Raw genomic sequence first — 20991 nt, forward strand, 5'->3', positions numbered from 1 at the left:
CTGCTTTCTTAGGCTGCTGTTTTCTAATCATGTAGAAGAATCTGTGAGACACATGCTGTATTTAACTTGACTGGAATTCCTCTCGGCCCGGATTTGAGGCCCCGGAGTGGCCGGTCAGCCCTTTCTTCCCCTAATACGGAGTTGCACTGTTGTTATTTCACAGCAGAGTAAATCACATATAATGCATCTGCAGTGTCGGACATGAAAGTCTGGCTTGGTCACGGAGCTGTCTGCAAGTCTAAAGAGAGGAGATGTTTGATTTAAACACAGCGCCCTCCTCCCCCAAGATGGGAATACACTTTTGAAATACAACAGAAAACCCTCGACTCTAAGCAGGCCCACTTAAGCTAAGCATGTGCTTTTTTGTGTCCGAATGGCAGATTCCAAAGAGGACGATCAATGAAATAGTGAACGAAAGTTAGTGCTTTTTTGTTCAGCTGCTTTTTCTAGCATGCATTTTTGTAGAACATGGATGCTCCCTATTTATTTAGTCGACGTGAGATGATCACACATGCAGCCAAGATCAGTTTTTTTGTCTCCAAAATGTTTGACTCTACTAGAATTAGTTGCTCTTTATGGATTAACTTTTAAATGTCCAAATTAAATATTTTCCATCCACATCTATGGGCCACTTCTGAAATGAAAGTGTCTTAATAAAATATATGTATTATATATATATATATATATAACTTATGAATACATAGTAATATAATAGTAATAGTTTTATTTTTATTGATGTTTTTATTCATATTTTAATAATATATTTAAGTATTCATTTGACTTATTTAATCAACACAATAAAGAGATCTGTATGTGCGCACTAGTTGATTTTTTTCAGGCTGAATATTGAATTTGACAATAGGCAGGCATGAAGGTTTTTATAAAACACCACTTTTTCCTTCTTTGCTCTTCCCCCCACTGCTAGGTGAGTGGCCTGTATTTTAGGCCTCGTTCTGCCTCATTTTACCCCCCTCTGCCTCTTCTTCTCCAGACCCTGGCAGTGGTCCTGCTGTTAGTATAGAGATAACTGTTCTCTACCAGGTAAGAGACCGTCCTGCTGATGGGGGATATTGCCTCTTTTGTCCCAATAACTACTTCCCCTAAATCCCCTCTTAACATGTTCCGGACCGGGAGAGTAATGGAGGAAATGGTACATGGTTAAAGTGATTTTTTTGTTGGTTGCGGGATGAGAAGAAAGCCGAAGTTGATGTAAATGAAAACGTTCCATCCGTGGTTGTGGAGCACCGGGAGTACAACATGTTCACGGTGGAAAATGAAGGATTTCATCTATATTTGACCCGTCCAAACCACTTTGCACTTACAGTTCAGTCTCTTATCGGCGCACATTTACGGCGTATTATGTAAAGCGTGCTACTGTAGCTCGCCCTCTATTGCAAATATATTTAAAGCAAGCTGCCTGCGTTAATCGAGTGTCTGCGGTGAGGGAGCATGGCCCTGTTAGCTTGTTATTGTGAAGGTTAGTCACTGATTCCGTGTCGCCGTCATTTGATGTCAGAGACACAGCGCTGTTATGTAGAGGATTGATTAAATCAGTTTGAACCCATTTAAAAGAATTTCTGAAGACTCTCTTTAATTCTTCTCTTTGCGATAAATGCTAATAACATATTTTATTGGCGAATGCAAGCATGACGTGGTGTAATGTGTATGTTCTGGCAATGAGGCTATGCATCGTGGAATGGAGATAGTAAAACTTTGCACTTGGACTTGGAACTTATTTTTGGAGCATCGGTTCAAGCTCTTATTTCATGTAGTGTGTGTGTTGTGTCCATTGGCTTGTGCTGCTGGAGTCAGTTTGAGGCGGTGTGTTCATTGGAGGGAAGCTAGAGTCACTGTCATGGTCGATGGATTGGCTCCCCCAGCACAAGCTTTAAACACCCCACTTAACTCCTTGGAAAATTTAGCACTGTTTTCATTTTAAGAAGTAAATTCTTCATTTGTGGAGTGAGGAATATGACTAAAGGTTGATTTCACAGAGAGATCTGGCACTCATTTTTGTGAGCTCCCCTCTTGGTCCTCATGGGGTTTAATGGACATTAGCTTTTTGTGTAGTAATTTGCCAAGAAGCTTGCTAATTCTTTCTTTCTTTCTTTCTTTCTTTCTTTCTTTCGTTCTTTCTTTCTTTCTTTCTTTCTTTCTTTCTTTCTTTCTTTCTTTCTTTCTTTCTTTCTTTCTTTCTTTCTTTCTTTCTTTCTTTCTTTCTTTCTTTCTTTCTTTCTTTCTTTCTTTCTTTCTTTCTTTCTTTCTTTCTTTCTTTCTTTCTTTCTTCACTGTCAAGAGACAGAAAACCGAGCTGTATGTTTGAGAAAGCCGCAGCGGTAATTGCGGACACAGTGAATGAGTAATAAAACTGTTGGGTGACTAATAAAAACAGGCTGGTGCTGATTGGAATTTTCTTTAATGAATTCATGATCGCCCAATTAGAAAAGGGAGTGAAGTCCTGCTTAATTCTGAGCCCCCGCTCTGCTACGACGGCCTGTCACGACCGTTTTTATTGCAGGTCAGGGTTTATTGCATCGGTTTAATTATTTTTAATATCATTGTTTTATTATTCCCCATCAAAGTTTTTTTCTTGACGAATGATCAGCTTAAATAAGGTATGAATATGAAATCGCACCGTTTTCTTCTTCACGGCCTCGCTGCTTTCATCATTTTTCTCAATTAGCATCAAATTATAATTTCAAATTTTATTTGTATTTTTCACCCCTGCAATTAAAATAGCCCCCTATTTATTAAAGCACAACAGGAATTAGTCAACCGTTATATAACTCACGGAGAGAAAAGCGTTTATAGAAGTACCACCTCTGTCAGGGGTTTACTCCACAGAGAGTGTATGAAAGTCTGTGTGAAACACACACTCTGACGAATGAGAAAAATGCATGTGCACATAATACAAACTGTGCGGGTGTGTGTGTGGCGGTGTGAACGCACAGGCAGGCCTGTGGCACGGTCCTTTGAGAACGAGGAATAGACTGTCAGCTCCGAGGTGCTATTAAGATGACAACAGCTTTCCATTCACAGGGGTCAGACCTCCGGTCTCTTTTCTCCTATTGTCACCATCGGCTTCGAGGTTCATCCATTGGCGACTGAAGATCTCGCAGTTTATTCTATTAACCAACCCTCCCACACAGGCTTTTACTTGGTGTGTGCGGTTGACGTGGCTCTCTGCTCGTGTGGCAGAGTTTGGTGGTCTCTGGATCTATTAGCTTTGACCTCAAACCTCTGTGTCCTTGTTTAATTGGTGATGCTGAAGGCGGTTAATTGTATAAATCAGCTGTTAATGAGATTCCCGCTTAGAATAATGTGGATAAAAGGACATAATTGAGATTTGTGTGGCTCTCTCTCTTCTTTGGTCACGTGAAGGAAATGTAGCAGTGTGCATATGGCTGGATAATGGTAAATCTGGGTGCGTCTGTGTTTTGGTGCGCGTCTGGTTTTTCGCGTTTCCTTGGCGTTTCTGGAGGACCTCAGAAGACCTGCTAGCACTAGCCGAGTGTGTAACTAAATAAATCATTAGAGCTCGGCAGTGTAATAGAGCCAGTGAGAGGAATTAGAGAAAACATGTGCTTTGTATGAAAGCCATTTATTAGTAGAATCAAACAGCGCAGGGACAGATTAATGAGGTATTAGAGAAGTGGACTCTAAACATTGTCTAGGATTGAGTCCCTCAGGGAGAGAGGAGAGTAACTAGAGGCCATACAGCATTACAACTGTTTAACTTCATCTGCCGAACCCCTGACTGGCTGCCAGCACTGCATCTTTACTCATCTGACAACCATTCTCTCTCTCTCTCTCTCTCTCTCTCTCTCTCTCTCTCTCTCTCTCTCTCCAAACCGAACACTCATGACATTTTCTCTTTGTTGTGTTGCAGGTAATTTTCATGAATTCAAAATCAACACACCAGTAATTTTTGGGAGCTGGGGATAAAGTCTTTCTGTTTACGTAAGTACAGTCGACACTTTATTTCGTATAACATGTGTTCTGTGTGAGTGCCGCGTGAACATCCGTGCACGTACGCGAGGATTTTTTTTGTCTCATGAAACTGCTCTACATCCTCTTCAACACAGTAAATGTGGTCGCTCACAAATGAATGTGTTTTTCTGTTTTTCAGTCTCACTTTTCCAGAAATGAGTTTGCTTAAAAAACAGTTGAATAACCTCGAGCGCTGATGAATGACTTCAATTACACACTTCCCCTATAGTTTTTCACGCTAATAAAAGCAGATCAAAATGATGATTGTAAGTCTTGGAATTTAGTTTTTGCAAAACAGTTTCGCCTGTTTGCACCTACCGCTGCGTTCCACTCAAACATGCACACGCTTTCATCGGTGCGTATAGAGTGAATCTATTCTCAATGCTAATACCAACTATGTTATTGGTACTTTCAGGATGCCAGTCAGCCTCAATAAGAGCATTCAGAGCAATGAAGAAAGAACCCCTTTAAAAGAAACACAGACAGGGTCTTAGTAAACACTCAATATACAGCTGCAGTTTTCCGCCACAATATGTCTTAAATGTGAGTTTTCTCTTTCTGCCTTAGTAATAAAGATCATATCTGGCAAACTCCTGGTAATGTTGAGCAAACAAGCTTCGTGAAAGTTAAGTTCGTATTAATCTTTTTTCAAATGTCACTTGGATATGAGATGCAGGACAGAGTTATATTAACGTGCAGAAAGCCCCTCTGTTGGCCCTGCATAATTAGGCCAGTGAGAATGGCATATTCCAGCTCAAAGTTCAAGGCCACGTGGCTTTATCCCTGTGATTTCAAGTCAAACATCGCCTTCATCTCGGATCAATACGCCCTATTACACCACTTTTATTTTAGCTGCGGTTGTAGTGCGTGTCGCCGGCGTGTTAAGTCCGCGCTGAAAGGCTGTTGGAGGAAAGAGAGGCAGATCAGTGAGGTTCTCTCAGCTGAGATGAATGGGCAAATAACAAAGGGGCCAGGAGTGATTACGGCTTTTGTCTGCCTGGCTTGTCACTCCATCTGAAAATTCCCGTCAGCCCGAAATAGGCTGCGACCGGAGCCGCCGAGAAGGAAGATATGATATTATTGGAAAATTGGCACTGACAAAATTTGACACCGCTCGTTTTTATGGCTCTTTTTTCTGCTTGATTTTTTTAAGGTTTTGTGTTGTAACTTGGACTAGGATATGGTTTGTGCACTGGAGTGCCATGGGTGGTTTCTGTTAAGGTAGTCTTACCGTTTAGTATGAGGTTACATGTTCTACGAAAGTTGTGTACAAGTGCCGCCATGGAACAGCTGCGGCCTGTCCCGATCTGTGTCCTGTGAACACAGATATTAACATTGATATGTCACAGGGTCGGTCTCTATTTAGGGAATGAAACGCTGATTGTTAAGCTGAATGAAGGTGAAAGGAGCACTTGAGTTAGAACAGTAAACATAAGGCCTATGTGCTGGCCCCGCTCCAACACTGAGGGTAACAGTGTAAGCCTTGTACTGTACATCAGATTGGCTTTGTGTCAGCGTTTACGAGCGTGTGTGTGTGTGTACATGTGGGTGAACATTTATGGTAGAGCCCAATTTTTTTTTATAATACATTTGTATATAACAGAAATTAAAATGTTTCATGTAAAAACTGTTTATTACTCTCAAAACATACAGCCACGGAAAAATTTCAAGACCATTTCAAAATTATTGTTTTTCTAAATTTACTAGTTATAGGTGTGTTTAGGTAAAATGATCATTTTTGTGTTATTCTGTGAACTACTATCAATCTTTCTCCCAAACGTCAAATAAAATGATTGTTTCTTTTTGCATTTATTTGTAGAAAATGATAACTGGAGAAACAGGTCACAATAACAGAAAAAAATGCTCTTTTTTCAGACCAAGTTCATATTCAGTAATATTTGTACATGTATTTAAAAAAAGTTCAATATTTGTATGTGATAACCTTGATTTTTATCACAGTTTTCATGTGTCTTGTCATGCTGTCGGATGACCTTGTCACTCCTGAGGTTTGATTTTGTTGAAATTCAACAGACACTTGACTGGAAAGGCCACAATTTATCTGAAATGCTGATTAAGTGAAAATTGGAATGGGCTCTTATTTTTTCTGCGGCTGTATCAAAGTTGTTTAATTTAATTTGCATTTAAACACAAAATGACCAAACTTTCATAGATAAAGAGAGAGAGAGAGAGAGAGAGAGAGAGAGAGAGAGAGAGGTGTTATGTTATAGCTGTCAACAGTGTTGGGTAAGTTACTCTGAAAAAGTAATGAATTACTAGTTACTAATTACATATCCAATAGTGTAATTAGATTACTGTGCAAATTACTCTCTCCAAAAAGTATTTAATTAGTTATTACGAATTACTTTCTATATCCTACATCAACCTGCTAAATGACTAAATGTAAACCTTGGTTAGAATTGTTTCAAGGATAGACATGAAACGACTCTTTTAGTTCATTCAAATAAATAATATAAAATAACAAAGTATTATTATTAACAGACCAAAGTATTACAAATGTGAGAATTATACATTAAAACACGGATTTTTAAGTTAGACTTTGAATTTTGATGTCAATTCCACTATTGCACACACATATATTACACAAAGTATTTAGTTCAATTACATCAGAAGTAACTGTAATTAAATTACAGAAAAAATTAGAGTAATACCTTACTTTACTTGTTCAAGGGAAAAGTAATTTAATTACAGTAACTAATTACTTAGTAACTAGTTACACCCAACACTGGCTGTCAACATGATTTAAAAATCACCATCTACAAGGCCTGGTGGTTTCAACATAACCAGCAGTCGTCTTCATTTCACACCGATTGAGTACCAAGACAAGAACCCGACACGCATGGCATTCTTCCTCAAACACACCGACGCTCACCAGACCTACGAGACCTAACACAGTCATTAATCTAAATTCCTTTGCAACTTTAATCTGCATGTTTAATTAATCACAAAATGAGGCAGTAAATAATTTGGGCGAGCGCATTGCTTGCATGCGCCTGCCGTTTAATCGCTCTTGTGCGAAGTCATTTGGAAACACCTGAGGATGAAACGACGGCATCTGTTTGAACAAGCAGAATACACTCTTTATCAACACGTGCCATTCATCTAATAAAGCTGCCGGAGCCTTCCTTCATTTCGCATTTAGCCTGTCTCGCTGCTGATGTCTCTGCGGGGCCCGCGGCTCCAGGAATGATTTTCCGTAAAAAAATTTAATAAACAGCTCTCCTGGTCCCCTAATGAAAATGAATAACCTTTGAGTGGTTATTTTCCCATCAATTAACAGGCTCTCCCCAGCTACAGTTTTTCACCGGCCCTCTGCGTGATTGTTGTCATACAGTCTGTTCAATAGGGGTTGGCATTTTAATTTCATCAGGCCTGTCGAAAATTGTGCATCTTCTCTCCAGTACGCCCGATGGAATGTTAAATTTCATCACTGTGAATTGAGAATAAAATTTAATTGTTGGAAATTAAATTATTGTCATGAAAGGAGGTTCTAAGGTCTTAACATCTGCCATGTATTTAGGATGCATTTGTTTTATTATTAGTTGTAATGAGGTTTCTGGTGAGTGACGCCAGCCAGCAGCATGTACAGGTGTGACCTCAGTTCCCTTTCTGTCGGTCTCTCGACGTTGTGTCGAACCGACAGAATGGGGTTTGTCTTGAGAACCTATCATCTTCTGAGTATTTAGAAAAGGCCAATGAAAATTGGCGAATGAAATTTGCATGCCGGACTCCTCCCCGGATGTCCGGGTATAAGAGGGAAGCCGGCGTGCTCATTCATTCACCTTTTGTTCTTCAGAGCCTAAGCATCTGATGAGCGATTCACAGATCTTCACTGATCCAATCCTGCTGGAATCTACGACGTGGTGCAGCGGACGGTCCCTTCCTGCAGTGACTCTCCAAGCCGCGCCCAGCTCCGGTCCCGTTCTTCCCGGAAGTGCATGAGGAGCTGAGTAAGACTTGGAACGCGCCCCTCACAGCCCGTTCCAATCAGAAAAGCTCAGTCGCCCTTACTTCCCTCGATGGTGGGGCGGCCAGGGGCTATGTCGAGATTCCCCAGGTGGAGCATGCTGTCGCGGTGCACCTGTGCCCGCAGACAGCGGCCACCTGGAGAGCTCGGCCTAGACTCCCATCCAAGGCGTGTAAGTTTTCGGCATCGCTGGTGTCGAAGGCTTACACGGCTGCGGGTCAGGCCGCCTCCTCCTTCCACGCCATGGCCATCCTGCAGGTCCACCAGGCCAAGGCGTTGAAGGAGCTCCACGAGGGTAAGACCGATTCAGCGGTAATGCAGGAACTCTGTACCGCCACCGATCCAGGCCTTCGAGATCCCGAGCGGCGTCTGCTTCCCAGCAGCCCTGGCCCTCTTCGGCTCCGGCTCCAGTGCCCCCTTCCCAGGCTGCCTCCCGGAAAAGGACGTCGAAGAGGAAACCGCCTCCCTGTCAGCAGCCGTCGCGGAAGCAGAAGCGGCCCTGACGGAGAGACCCCAGGAAGATCGAGGCTACCATCGGGCCCGAACCCAGCCACTCCATTGCTGGGTCGGATAGGGACGGTTCCTGCCCCGTCCTACCATCAGCTGGTTCCCCATGGGGGGCCAGCGCCCACTTCCTCACAAAATGAGTTTCCTCTCTCTCTGGGTTTTCACAGCCGTTCCCACCCTCTGGTCGACGGTGGACGGCAACTCGACATTGCGTCGCGGTGAAACGCAATGTCGAGTATAAACACCAGCCCTCAGCACTCTCAAAGAGACAGTACGTTGAGCTGGACAGTCGCCAGGCAGGAAAAACAGCAGAGCCGATCTCCTCCCCGGCAAGGAATCCGTACTGCTAGCCATCGAACCACCCCCCTGGGGTGAAGCAGATCAAACCTCTAGTCCCCCTATCTCGGTTTCTGGGAGCTTGGCTTCAGCTTCCCAGACTGTCAGTCTGGCTGAGGAAGATGATCCATCTCGGCTACGCGATTCAGTTCGCTACACGTCCGCCCAAGTTCCGGGGCGTCCTTTTTACCTCAGTCAAAGGCAGGGATGCTCCCGTACTTCGGGCGGAGGTCGCCTCCCTTCTGGTGAAGAGAGCGATCGAGCCCGTCCCACCAGCCGAGATGTCCAGCGGGTTTTACAGCCCGTACTTCATTGTCCCCAAGAAAGGCGGGGGGTTGCGCCCTATCTTGGATCTGCGTGTTCTGAACAAGCACCTACACAAGCTGCCTTTCAGTATGGTGACGCAGAAGCGCATCCTGACGTCCGTCCTAGGGTCCCCCTAGGGCAGGTGTGAAGACACGTCGTAGTAACGACGGATGCCTCCCTTCAGGGCTGGGGTGCCGTGTGCAACGGGCACGCAGTGTTGGGGCGCTGGACGGGCCCCCGCCTGCGTTGGCATATCAACTGCCTAGAGTTGTGGGCTGTGCTACATGCACTGAAGAGGTTCCAACCTCTCATGCAGGGCAGGCACGTGCTGGTCCGGTCGGACAGCACAGCTGCCGTGGCGTATATCAACCTAACACGACTCGCCCGACGCCTCCTCCTCTGGAGTCAGCAGGTGATCAGCTCCCTGCGAGCCATACACATCCCGGGCGACCTGAACCAGACAGCAGACTGGCTCTCTCATCAGTAGTCACCTCGCAGAGAGTGGCGACTTCACCCCCACGCGGTTCAGCTCATATGGGAGCAGTTCGGCCAGGCGCAGGTGGACCTGTTTGCCTCCCCGGACTCCACCCATTGTCCGCTTTGGTACTCCCTGTCCGACGGTCCCCTCGGTACGGATGCCCTTGTACACAGCTGGCACAGCTTAATTGATTTGCCCTGCCCCCTTAGGCCGGGATACAGTTGAGTTTTCCCACTTAGCTCTAACCGGACCTAGTGCTCCAGACGTGGTAACCCCCCCTCCGTGGGCTGTTCCGTCTGATGTATCCTCATGAATGGTTCCCACCTCGGCAACCCATGACCTCCCTAGGTGGACTCCCACCTCGCAGTTAACTCCTGCAGTCCGCACATTTTCCCATGAGTTCTCCCCTGATGGTGAGACCATGTGGTGTCTCCACTAATTCCTCCCTATGGTAGGTAGTGGTCTCTGCAGCGTTTTCCCCCCGGGGGGAATAATGCTTACCCAGTGGCCCTTACGGTGCCGGGCGGCTTCTCGCCATTTAGAGAACTAGGTCTCCGCCCATGACGGCCGGTGGCAGGGGCTTCCCAACTTTGTGGTAAAGCTCTGGGTCCCCCTTCCTCTCCACTGGATGGTCATAATTTCGCTTTAGCGTCTACGTCTGACTCGCCCAGGCCAGTCAACGTCGCTCCGCTAGAGATTGTGACGCGGCTCAGTGCTGTGGCGTCTTACATAGGAACCCCATTCTGTCGGTTCGACACAATGTCGAGAGACCGACAGAAAGGGATCGTCTTGGTTACGGATGTAACCTCGGTTCCCTGATGGAGGGAACGAGACGTTGTGTCCCTCATGCCACAACACTGGCCGCCCACCCCAGCGGTCGGGGGAGGATGCTTAAGGCTCCTCAAACCAAAGGTGAATGAATGAGCACGCCGGCTTCCCTCTTATACCCGGACATCCGGGGAGGAGTCCGGCATGCAAATTTCATTCGCCAATTTTCATTGGCCTTTTCTAAATACTCAGAAGATGATAGGTTCTCAAGACAAACCCCATTCTGTCGGTTCGACACAACGTCTCGTTCCCTCCATCAGGGAACCGAGGTTACATCCATAACCAAGACGTTTTCCATATGAAATAGCCTTGCTATACTTTGAGCCGGCTTAATCTAGAAGACCAGATATGAATGCTAGAACATCTGGAGCAGGGTGGTCTATTAAGTGACCCAAAAATAACAATTCCGTCATTTACTCCCCCTTTTGTCATTTAAAACCTTTATGACTTTCTTTATTCCACAGAACACAAAAGTAGATATTTTGAAGAAAGTTAGTAACCGAACAGCACTAGCCCCCATTCACTTCTATTGTATGGACACAAAACCAATGCAAGTGAATGGGGGCCAGTTACCAACATTCTTCAAAATATCTTCTTTTGTGTTCTGCGGAAGAAAGAAAATCATACAGGTTTGAAATGACAAGAGGGTGAGTAAATGATGACAGAATGTTTATTTTTGGATGAACTATCACTTTATAGAGATGCAGAAAATTGTGTGGTTTGATTGTGATTGAAATGCCACATTAAATTGAATATGCATAGATATATGAATAAAAATTGTAAAAGGATCTATGGTCTATGATAACATATTTTTAAATCATTATAGCTTGGAGGTCAACACTATTAAATGAACGAATCGGGTCATATGAGTTGAGCTGACAAAAAGGTTGGGAACCTTTGAAGATGATAATAAATGTCATGCTCCAGATCAATCACCCCGCTTACCCGATCTGACATCCTAACAACAACGTCATGACCGGAGCAGTGGCCTCCATCAAAGTTTATTCAATAAATCAGCCTTTTGATGGCTTGATATGCTTCATCCAATTTTGTAGAGAATGATACATAATAAAGACCGCTCCCAAACTTAAAAGGGATAAGGTGTTTCTACTGTGCGCTATATATGGCCACAGGAACATGCCGTTAATCCGGCTTCCACAGCTGCAGGGAGTAATGCATAACTAAAAGTCCTGTTAAATGAATTAATGATTCCAACCATGAACTTTTCTCCCAAAATGCCATGAATCCTCTGGAGCTGATAATGTGCCCTGACCCAGGGGTGTGAAATCCTTGTTATGTTGAGAGTTGCCAGTTAATTGATTTGCAAATTATTTAAAGTTTGTGAGGCCCAGGGGAACGCTTGGCTCTAATGATGCCAATTCCCAAAGAGTTTCTTTCTGTGTATTCCACTGACTCGACTGAACGATTGTAATGAGCTAATACAAGCCAGGAAAGATTTACAATGCATTTTTCACATTACCTCAAAGGGGAAAAGCAGAAATGTAGAGTTTTCATCATTTATTTGCACAGAAACCCTGAATTGTAAAAATCAAGATAGTAAAAGTGGGTGTCTCAGAGACAAATATGTTACATTTAAAATATACACACACACACAATTATTAAACAATATATCTTTATTAATTATTCATTTAAAAATCCTTAAATTCAACTACATTTGCATTGATTATTAGTATATTTTGTCTAACACAAATAACTATGTTATAAAAAATAAATCACAGTTTTTAGCATAAAATGATCAATCCTCTCACTTATTATCTTATTATTTTGTAATTATCAGCCACCTGCATGAAGCTTATCTAAAAAATATATCTTGGTCAAAACAATTCAACAAAGTTTTCCAATGTTAGTAGAAACACTAGAGTAAAGATTGTATTTATTGCATTTTATAACATTTTCAAACCTTTTGTGACTTTAGTGACAGGTGTTCTGTGTATGTATTTAGCGGCTCTCTGCTCCATTTAATTTGGTAGATTCACCTACACAGGTGTCCTGCTCACCTGCTTCGATTCACTCCTATTTTTACTCCCGACTGTCTGACCATTCAGCCAAATTTATGGAGATTGTGTTGTTTCTTCAAACAACCTCACCGTCCTGCAGGAAAACATATAATGGCCTCAACATAATCTGACGTTTAAATTACAGTGAAGAATGCACCGCAAACATCCGACTCTGAAGTAGAGTAGAGTACATTGTTCTGTCTCCTTCAACTAGCCCAGACGTCAAATCAAAACCCGAAGTGACGAGACTAAAATCATCCGCCGAAACAAAGGAACATTCTCCTTGATTGATTTGTTGCGCAGATGTAAGTTAAGCGAGACCTCACCTTTCTGCGGGGCTTGTAAGTTTGTAAGCACACGGTAATGTGTCCATTAGGGAGGCAGATGCTCAGCTGGTTGAGTTGTAGAGGAAAGGTGCGCGCCGTCTAACCCACTAAGTGGCTGTTTCTCTTTGCTAATATAAAGGAGACCCCGAGCCCTCATTAGCAAGTGCTGTCATTCAGACACAGAGTGTCGGCCTGATTTAAATAAAATGAAATGAAGATAGTTCTTTCTGGTCCCCTTGCTTCGCTCATTGCCATAAACATATGCTCTGTGCCCCGCTTCTTTCCATCTTATTTATTACTTTAATTTGTTGTGTGAGCTGCGCTGGAAATCAAATTTAATACAATCCTCCCAGGGACCCTGTCATATAATAACATGGTAATTTCTGTGTATCCTTTTGAAAAATGAGGAAATTAATTCTTCCTGACATGTTCTAATTATTCCAGTGTGAACGGGCAAATCCAGTCTCTCTCTCTCTCTCTGTCTCTCTCTGTTAAGAGTCGGATGCAGGCGCGCAGCCTCGACGGGCATCTAGGTGCTAATGCTGACCAGCAGTGCGTTTAATTTCAAACATGAGCAGACACCTTTCAACACACCTTCCTAATGTTGGGTTGCTTCACACAAATTAATTCACCACTCATCATGCGACGCAGGGTGGGGGGATCAACCGTTGCAAAGTGTATTTACTTAGTATTTTTTTTGGTGGTGGGGTTAAAAGCACCTCTTTATGTCCTATCTTCTTTTGTAATGTCTTCTTTTGTAGTGTGCGTGTGCTTGTGTGACACCAGGATACCCATGAGACTTGCGGATTTATGGATGAAGGAGGAACATTTTTTCTCTCCCCAACGTTCCCAGCACTGTCAAAACCTTTTCACACCTTCCGTGGCTCAGATGAGAGGGGATAAAATGTTAATTTAATTAGACTGTCATCAGCTAGTTCACAAAATATACTGCATAGGCTTTGCTATGGCAACTGTTTTAGACTGAGTTTCTTTTGTGAGCACGCCGTCTTCTGTAGTGCGTTTAAATGTACGAATGTGGTAGAATCGACTTATCAGTTTGTGCGTCTCCTCAGGGAACTGAACCCACGACCTCGGTGTTGTTAGCAGCGTGCTCTGCCAGTTGAGCTCCATTCAATACTTTTGATATGGCAATGCATATCAATATCGTTGATATTTCTAAGCTACATTTCATCCAATGTGACATATTCTGCGAATGACTCCGAGTTAAAAAGGAGATTTAATGTGGTGTTTAATGTGAGAGTATTGAATGCAGAGCTCCACCGATTAAGTGCGGCCAAGGCTGAATATTTGTATGTGCGTGACATAAAAGCCTAAAGTCCCCATTACATCCTCAATGAAACCTTCTCCATTGACATTCACCCCAGTACAGTGTGCTTTTATTGAGCGCTCGGGTGCAGGCCAGGCAGCACTGGAGATCACATGACACCACATGGGCTGTTATTATTGGCACATTTCATCATTTCATTTAACCCCTGTTTGCCACGCAAGAGGCCACGAGCGTATCAGTGATTTCTAAACCTTATATGTCCAGGAGCAACCGAATAAACATGCAGAATTTGTTTTTGCGCCATGCGTTCACTGCTATTACCTGTCAGCAAGCAGCACTCCGAGAAAAAACATATGCCCTTTTTTCCTCGCTCTAATTATGAACAGTGTTTCAGGCCTTGTGACGGGAAAAAGTAAACAAACAAAAATGCACCGAACCTTTAGGTCGGGTTATAGCCACAAAGGTCTAATTGATTTGGTGTGTTCCCTATATATGCGTGTTTAAGCGGGAGGGAGGGGAAAAAAACTTCCAAATTATGATGTCATGTGCCATAGAATGCAGCGTGCATTATCACTTCCCACACCCTTGAGGTTTAATCAGTGCCATCTTGACGTAGTCATCCTCTTCATGGAATAAATGATACACGTTTTGGGCACTTCAGTACTTGAGCAATTCTAATTCTGTAACCTCAAGCTGTTTGTCATTAACGTCGGTTTGTGGCCTCACTCCGAAAGGTCTCATTCATAAAAATCAGCAAGTAAAGATGTAGCCTGTCTTTCTTGTCGTCCCAAATAAAGTTCTCTGACTCTTTGCCCACCCCTATCCTCACCGAGCAGATCAATGACGGATAAGTTCAGCCAAACAATCTCTAGGATCTCCCTCTCCGTGCCCGAGCCCACCCAGCGTCGGCGGCACTACATTAATCCAGCCAGTCAATTTGACTGAAAGTTTGAAATGTGTGCTGCGTTAGCGAGGGGGGCCGTACAGAAGCCGTGTTAATAGTGAGGGCTTCTTGTCCATATGGTACTGTTTTAATAGAGCACATTTGTTGCAGATGGTGGGAGACTTCGCTCGGGCAGAAGCCGTTCTTGGCAGATCTTGGCCTCTTTGGAGAAAAAGGCACTTGACTTTCAACGCTGATGTTGATCTTCGCTGTTTTTCATTCAACAATCCGTTGCCCTTGAAACACGGCCTGTTCTAAATTTAAGCCTCGTTTTGCTCAGTTTATTTATTTGTTTTAGATAGGCTGAGACAATACAGCAAGGCGCACTCACTTTTTCCTCAGCTTGGTCTTTACACCGCGCCTACAGTAAATCCCCACACACAGGGATTACAGTGGGGGTTTTCAGGCTGAGGTAATAGTGAGAAAGACTCTTTTTTTTCTCTTCAATTTTTTCAATTACTGCTTCAGTCATACTTTTAACTCTCACACATGTAACTTCAAAGACTGGTCAGATATACTGTACCCAATATTCACTCAAAAAACAATCAAAGTAATACAAATGATATTAAAAAAATAGTTTTAGGATTTTTATGACAATGATTTGCTGTTGTAAACTCCCTTAGGGAAATGAAAATAGTGTCATCATTTATTCACCGTCTTGTAATTTTAAACCTTTGTGATTTTCTTTCTTCTGCAAAACACAAAAGAAGATATTTTGAAAAATTGCCTTACATTGGTTTTGTGTACATAAAATAGAAGTCAACGGGCACCAGCGTTTTTTGGTTACCGACATTTTTGTCTATTACCAACATTTTCAAAATATGAAAAGAAAGAAAAAAGAAAGTCATTCAGGTTTGAAATGACAAGAGGGTGTGTAAATAATGACAACATTTTCATTTAGAAGGTGAACTATCCCATTTAGCTGGCCTTAAAAATAGCCTTCAAAAAATAAATTAATCGAATGAATAAATAAATAAATAAACACATAAATGACAATGCAGTACATTTCAACCCTCAAATTTATTACCGTAATGCAAAAATAAATTCTTTGTGCAAAAATGAACTTTTCTGTGCAGAAACATAGGTTAAAATGTATATAAAATGATATAAAATATAAAGTATTTATTTATACTTTTATATGGTGAAATGTGATCTGAACATGTTTTCGTGAGATTTACAGAGCACATGTAAAAACCATGATCCCCGTCTTCCACGCCAAACTGTTTTATATCATGTTAGCCAGTTATTCTTTATTCAGTTATTCTGCTCTGTGTAGAAAAACGAAATGAATGTTTTATATGTATATTTTCTGACTCCGCATCAGCATGTTTTATTAAAGCAGAATAAACAGATCTCGCATTCAAAGCACAATTAAATCAAACCCTTCTCTCTCTTTACCCTCCGAAAGAAACAGACGCTGTCAGCGCGCTTGTGTTTTTGCTGTCTTCTTGCTGCCCCCCTAAAAAAGCACGAGCTGGTGAGAGAGTGTGAGAGAAGGGTGTGCAAGAGCTTGTGTTTTTTTAACACTCCCTCGGAATGGTGAGGAGACACGCTTGATTGCCTCTGTTGCATTTTTACTGTTGTTTTCTCGCGTTGTTGCTGGGTATTATGCGAGCGGGGCGCTCGTGGCCGAAAACTCTCTCATCCCCCAGACACCTGACTGTGTGAAATGTCTCACTGGGTCTTATGGGTCCTCCGGCCCGCTAAGTGCTGGTCGGCCTGAAAGGCACGGTGTCCTTGGGGTTCTCTGATCTCACTGTTTCCATTCTGTCAGTGGCTTTGTCTGGTGCCGTCTGGAGCAGCGCAACTTGCCGCAGAAAGAGAGAGAGAGATGGGCCAAATTGCACTCATGTCACTGAAAGCGAAATCATTTAGGAGACTGGATGTCTTTTGACTCTGATGTGTGTCTTATTTATGATGATGTGAGAGAGAGAGGGGGGTGTTGGAGCATGAGAGAAATCGCTAATTAGTTTCAGCACTTGATGAGTTTTGCTTCTTCAGTATTGCATTTTTTAAGAAAAACAGCTCTGGAAACGCGGCGCTCTATAGTCGTCGCCCCCGGAGGGACGAAAAGTGAGATGGAGAGAGAGGATGGAAACAGATAGGGAAGTTTGTAGATTATTGCGTATAAATGATTGTGATTGATGTATATCAGTGAGTGATTTGAGCTGTAGTTAGCAAAGCTGTAGTTATAATAAAGTCTTACCGCCTTAGACCACATTGTGTTCTTTAAATTTCCTTTTGCATAACAGTTTACTTAACAAGACACACACGCACTTCATCTTTACGAGACGTATACGAATGGCTTGTTAAGACCAAGAACAGAGACTAATGGAAAACCTTTGGATACAATTTCCAAACACGTGCTCCCGAATCTGCGGTGTTAGACTTTTAGGACGAGCTCTGCGCGTGGTGATATCATGACCACATCCTCCCGCCTCCCCGTTGGGTGCGCGGCCCAATGCTGGCTCAGACGCGGCCCCTGTGGTCCAACTCCTAGAAGCCGTTGTGGCTCCGCTACATATGGCTTACAGCTGGACCACCACACAAAGCTTTGGGAGGAGCAGCGCCCAGGAACCACTGTCATACTATAACATATCATCAGAAACGGGACTGTAAAACCATGTACGCTAATGACAAATGTCTGAAAAGCTATTAGTGGAGCTGTTCCGTCTTTGTTCTTCAGTTGGGTTTGGAAGATAAAAATGTTTGGGGGACAGTCGAGATTGTGTTGGTGGTTTTGTTTGTTTTCTCCCCTCTGTTACTGTTTTAAAGTTGCTATGCTGACTTGTGTTTGTTGAGTTACAATGGCTCTCTATGTATTTCTCCTGCCACAGAACCCAAATGCTGAACATGGAGGGCTTTCTGCGTAGCAGCTTTTTACTGAGGTTAGTTGCTTTAGTTTCTCTGTCGTTGCCGCAGGGGGTCCAGCGGGTTGGATTCATCTGTCCTTTCACAGCTTCGATATCACACCACCTATCATTAGCAATCTAGTGGGATGATGTGCCGTCTGTCTTTATGTGTGTGCGTGTGTGTGTGTTCGTGCAAGTCTTAGACTGTAACTCCTTGACATGTTCTCACTGCCACCTCACAGATAATCAAACCCAAAGCATTCACCCCATTCATGTACCCTGTGCAGCCCACCCCAGCCCCTGTCAGTCGGAGAATGTTAGACGGGTTTCACCCCTCATACTGCATGCACATGTCTGTCACCTTCCCCATCCCCTCCAGCCTCACCAGCTCGCTGATCGGACAGGTCGGGGTGGGGCGGCACTCGATTTGTGATTCTCACCATTTCCTGTTTTGTGTGTTTGTGTTATAACGGCAGTCAAAACGAGTAAGGACGCCATTAGCTCTCTCCCCCCTTCCTGTGATTCTAATTAAGAATTTGTGCAGTGTGTCTATGTTTCGCTGCACAGAGGAAGTAAATAACAGCAAGTGTGTTAGCCATTGGCTGTTCTCTCCGTGCAAAGCACCTTCTCCAGATTTGAATAGCTTGCAACCCTAATTAGTGATCTCTCATTAAAAGCAGCAGCAGCAGCAGACGCATCTGCCTTTCAAAGCTGCTGTCAGCCAAACTTTACTAAAGCTAATGAATCCCCTTTGATTTCCTTTTCAAAAGGTCATTTATTTGATCAAATTAACAACATTTTTTATTCTCTTTCCAGCCTGTCAGAATCCATACAAATATGAGAATGCTATTCAGCGATGAATGCGACTTGATTTTTGGCCTTTTTAACTTTAAAGCTATTCATTTGCTATGTATCTTGTAGGAAAATAATTTAAGAGGAAAGAAGAAACATTTTCAAAGTCAACATGAAATCAAAATGTACCCTGTTTACTTTTTTGTAATGCACATTCCTGGTCTTATTCTGCATGATTCATCAGTGCATGTTATGCGTGTTGTTACTATAAGAACAAAAAAATGTCTTTGCCATCTTTCGTCAGAATGTAATAACTTGCTCTGCTTCTGAAATAACTTTTCTTTTTGGCTGATGTCACTTGTAGGCTGCAGGTATGGGGAAATAATGTTGCCAAAAAGTTATTTAAGCATTGTTTTAGTCTACTGAATAGTTCTTGCTAAGTCTATAGGTAACAATTTAAAGGTCCAGTGTATGAATTTTAGCGGCATCTAGCAGTGAGGTTATGAATTGCAACCAACGGCTCACTACACCTCTCCCTTTTGAAGCACTACGGTGGCTGACACAGAACTAAGATGTTGTAACGTTTTCATTTCTTTGCGGAAGGAGACGAAACGTGCTCCGTACAACATGGTGAATTCCATGTAAGTAGTAGATAGAAATAGCTCATTCTAAGGTCATAAAACATCATGTAAGGTCTTTATACACCTCTGAAGACATAGTTATGTATATTATATTGCATTTCTGTCAATAGATCTTCCAAAAAATTACACATTGGACCTTTAATGATTGGTTACTAAATAACAATAGATCTCGATGTTAGTCTTTTCTATTGATTACTGCTTGTATATATTAAACTACAGGATATATAAAAAGCTGACAAGCAGCGTTTTTTTGTCTTGGAATGTCTTGGATTCTTTAAGTGTAGCCACATAAAGACAAATGCAGTCGGATAAATATGTGTTTTTGAATAATCACATTCTCCCTGGACAGTCTTCTAAAAAAACCTGTCAGGATATCTTACATGGTTATTCAAGTTTTACGTTTTCATTCAAATGTACCTGTTGGCAGACATGTGAACCATTTGCATCGCCCTTGGCACCAAGATCTGGTAGAGCATGCAGGATGCTTTGATCCGCCCACCTTCCTCCTTTAATGCCGTAGAATGAAGGATTGTCCTTGACTGCGGCCACCTGTTGAAGAGGGATACCTGGCTTGTCGGGGGTAGAGATAGGACAGTCAGTGGCATTTTATCACTTCCTCACTAATCTTTCAGATTTATTGGGATAAAAAATAATCACCTCACTTAATTCATTACAGACCTTACTGTACGTTTCATTCACATTATTACACTGGAATATAAATGCATGAGCACATGCTCGTAATCCTCTTCCTTTCACATTAGAGGCATTAATATCACCTGTTTTTTAGAGCGATACAAATGATCTTCCTTGCTGCTTGAACAGTGCAATGTATTGTTACAGTATAGTAAAACGAGCATTAACCAAGCAGCTATTTTGTGATTTTTTCTTGATAAAAAAGGGGAAACATAACTTTCCGTAAGATGATAAAACCTGTTAAAAAGGGCTTTCTAGTAATTTTCCTCAGTGAGTCATATATTTTGTGTTGGACCTTAGACTGAAATTTCCCCTGCAATGTATATTCAAATGCACTAGTATTTATTTTAGTCATCTTACAGCACAGGTTAATGTATATATTTACATATTTAGTCAGTTACTTTTGAATGGCCTATTTTTGATTTATTAATCTTAATAAGAAGCAGAATTCATTTATCTTGAGTTGAGTTGCATAACGGGCAATGACATTTCTTCTTAGATCACATGAAAGTATTGATAGCTAGGAAATTTGCATAAGGTTGGGTTATAGAAGAACGAGAAACTGGGGAAGAGTGTAAAACAGAGAGAGGGAGAGAGATGTCTCCAGCAGTTCCAGCCTAATCCCAGAGGAGAGGACCTCCTCCTCCATCTCTGCCATTATTTGATGTAATGAAAGGAGAAAGTGTGTAACAGCTAGATTGTTAATTAATTTACTCTAACAAGATGAAGATAAATGAAGCACACTGAAGGTTGACTAGGCAAAGGGGGCCCACTTAGTATTCCCTCTCCCCTCGGCCCCTGCTCACACGCACAAAGGACCGGTCTTATACTAGCGCTTGAGGATACAAATGACTAACCGTCTTCACATCACTCTCGAAAACTCGTTTCAGATTTCCCTCAAACTTTCAGATGCATAACGACCTACATTTGAATAAATGAAAGAAAAAAATGAAAATAAAATCTCCTACGTTTTTAATGTGCTGTGATTTAATCTGACTCCAGCAGTTC

The 20991-nt window shown here is 42.5% G+C and overlaps 1 protein-coding gene across 8 annotated transcripts in view; it reads left to right on the plus strand.

The window, feature by feature from the left end:
* Positions 1-20991, plus strand: part of sox6 (SRY-box transcription factor 6) — a 158406-nt gene that overhangs the window by 19498 nt on the left and 117917 nt on the right. For 4 of the 8 annotated variants that reach the window (XM_057333222.1, XM_057333230.1, XM_057333205.1 and 1 more), the window contains 2 exons: positions 3890-3960; positions 17843-17893. The exons of 2 other annotated variants lie outside the window; for them this stretch is intronic. In XM_057333222.1, coding sequence (XP_057189205.1) covers positions 17850-17893 — 44 coding nt within the window. In that variant the 5' untranslated portion in view covers positions 3890-3960; positions 17843-17849. The remainder of the gene's footprint in view (positions 1-3889; positions 3961-17842; positions 17894-20991) is intronic. 2 more of the 8 variants (XM_057333265.1, XM_057333257.1) reach the window with 1 other exon arrangement.

Source organism: Triplophysa rosa, linkage group LG1, assembly GCF_024868665.1.
Source record: "Triplophysa rosa linkage group LG1, Trosa_1v2, whole genome shotgun sequence".
In the NCBI taxonomy this organism is placed as follows: Eukaryota; Metazoa; Chordata; class Actinopteri; order Cypriniformes; family Nemacheilidae; genus Triplophysa; species Triplophysa rosa.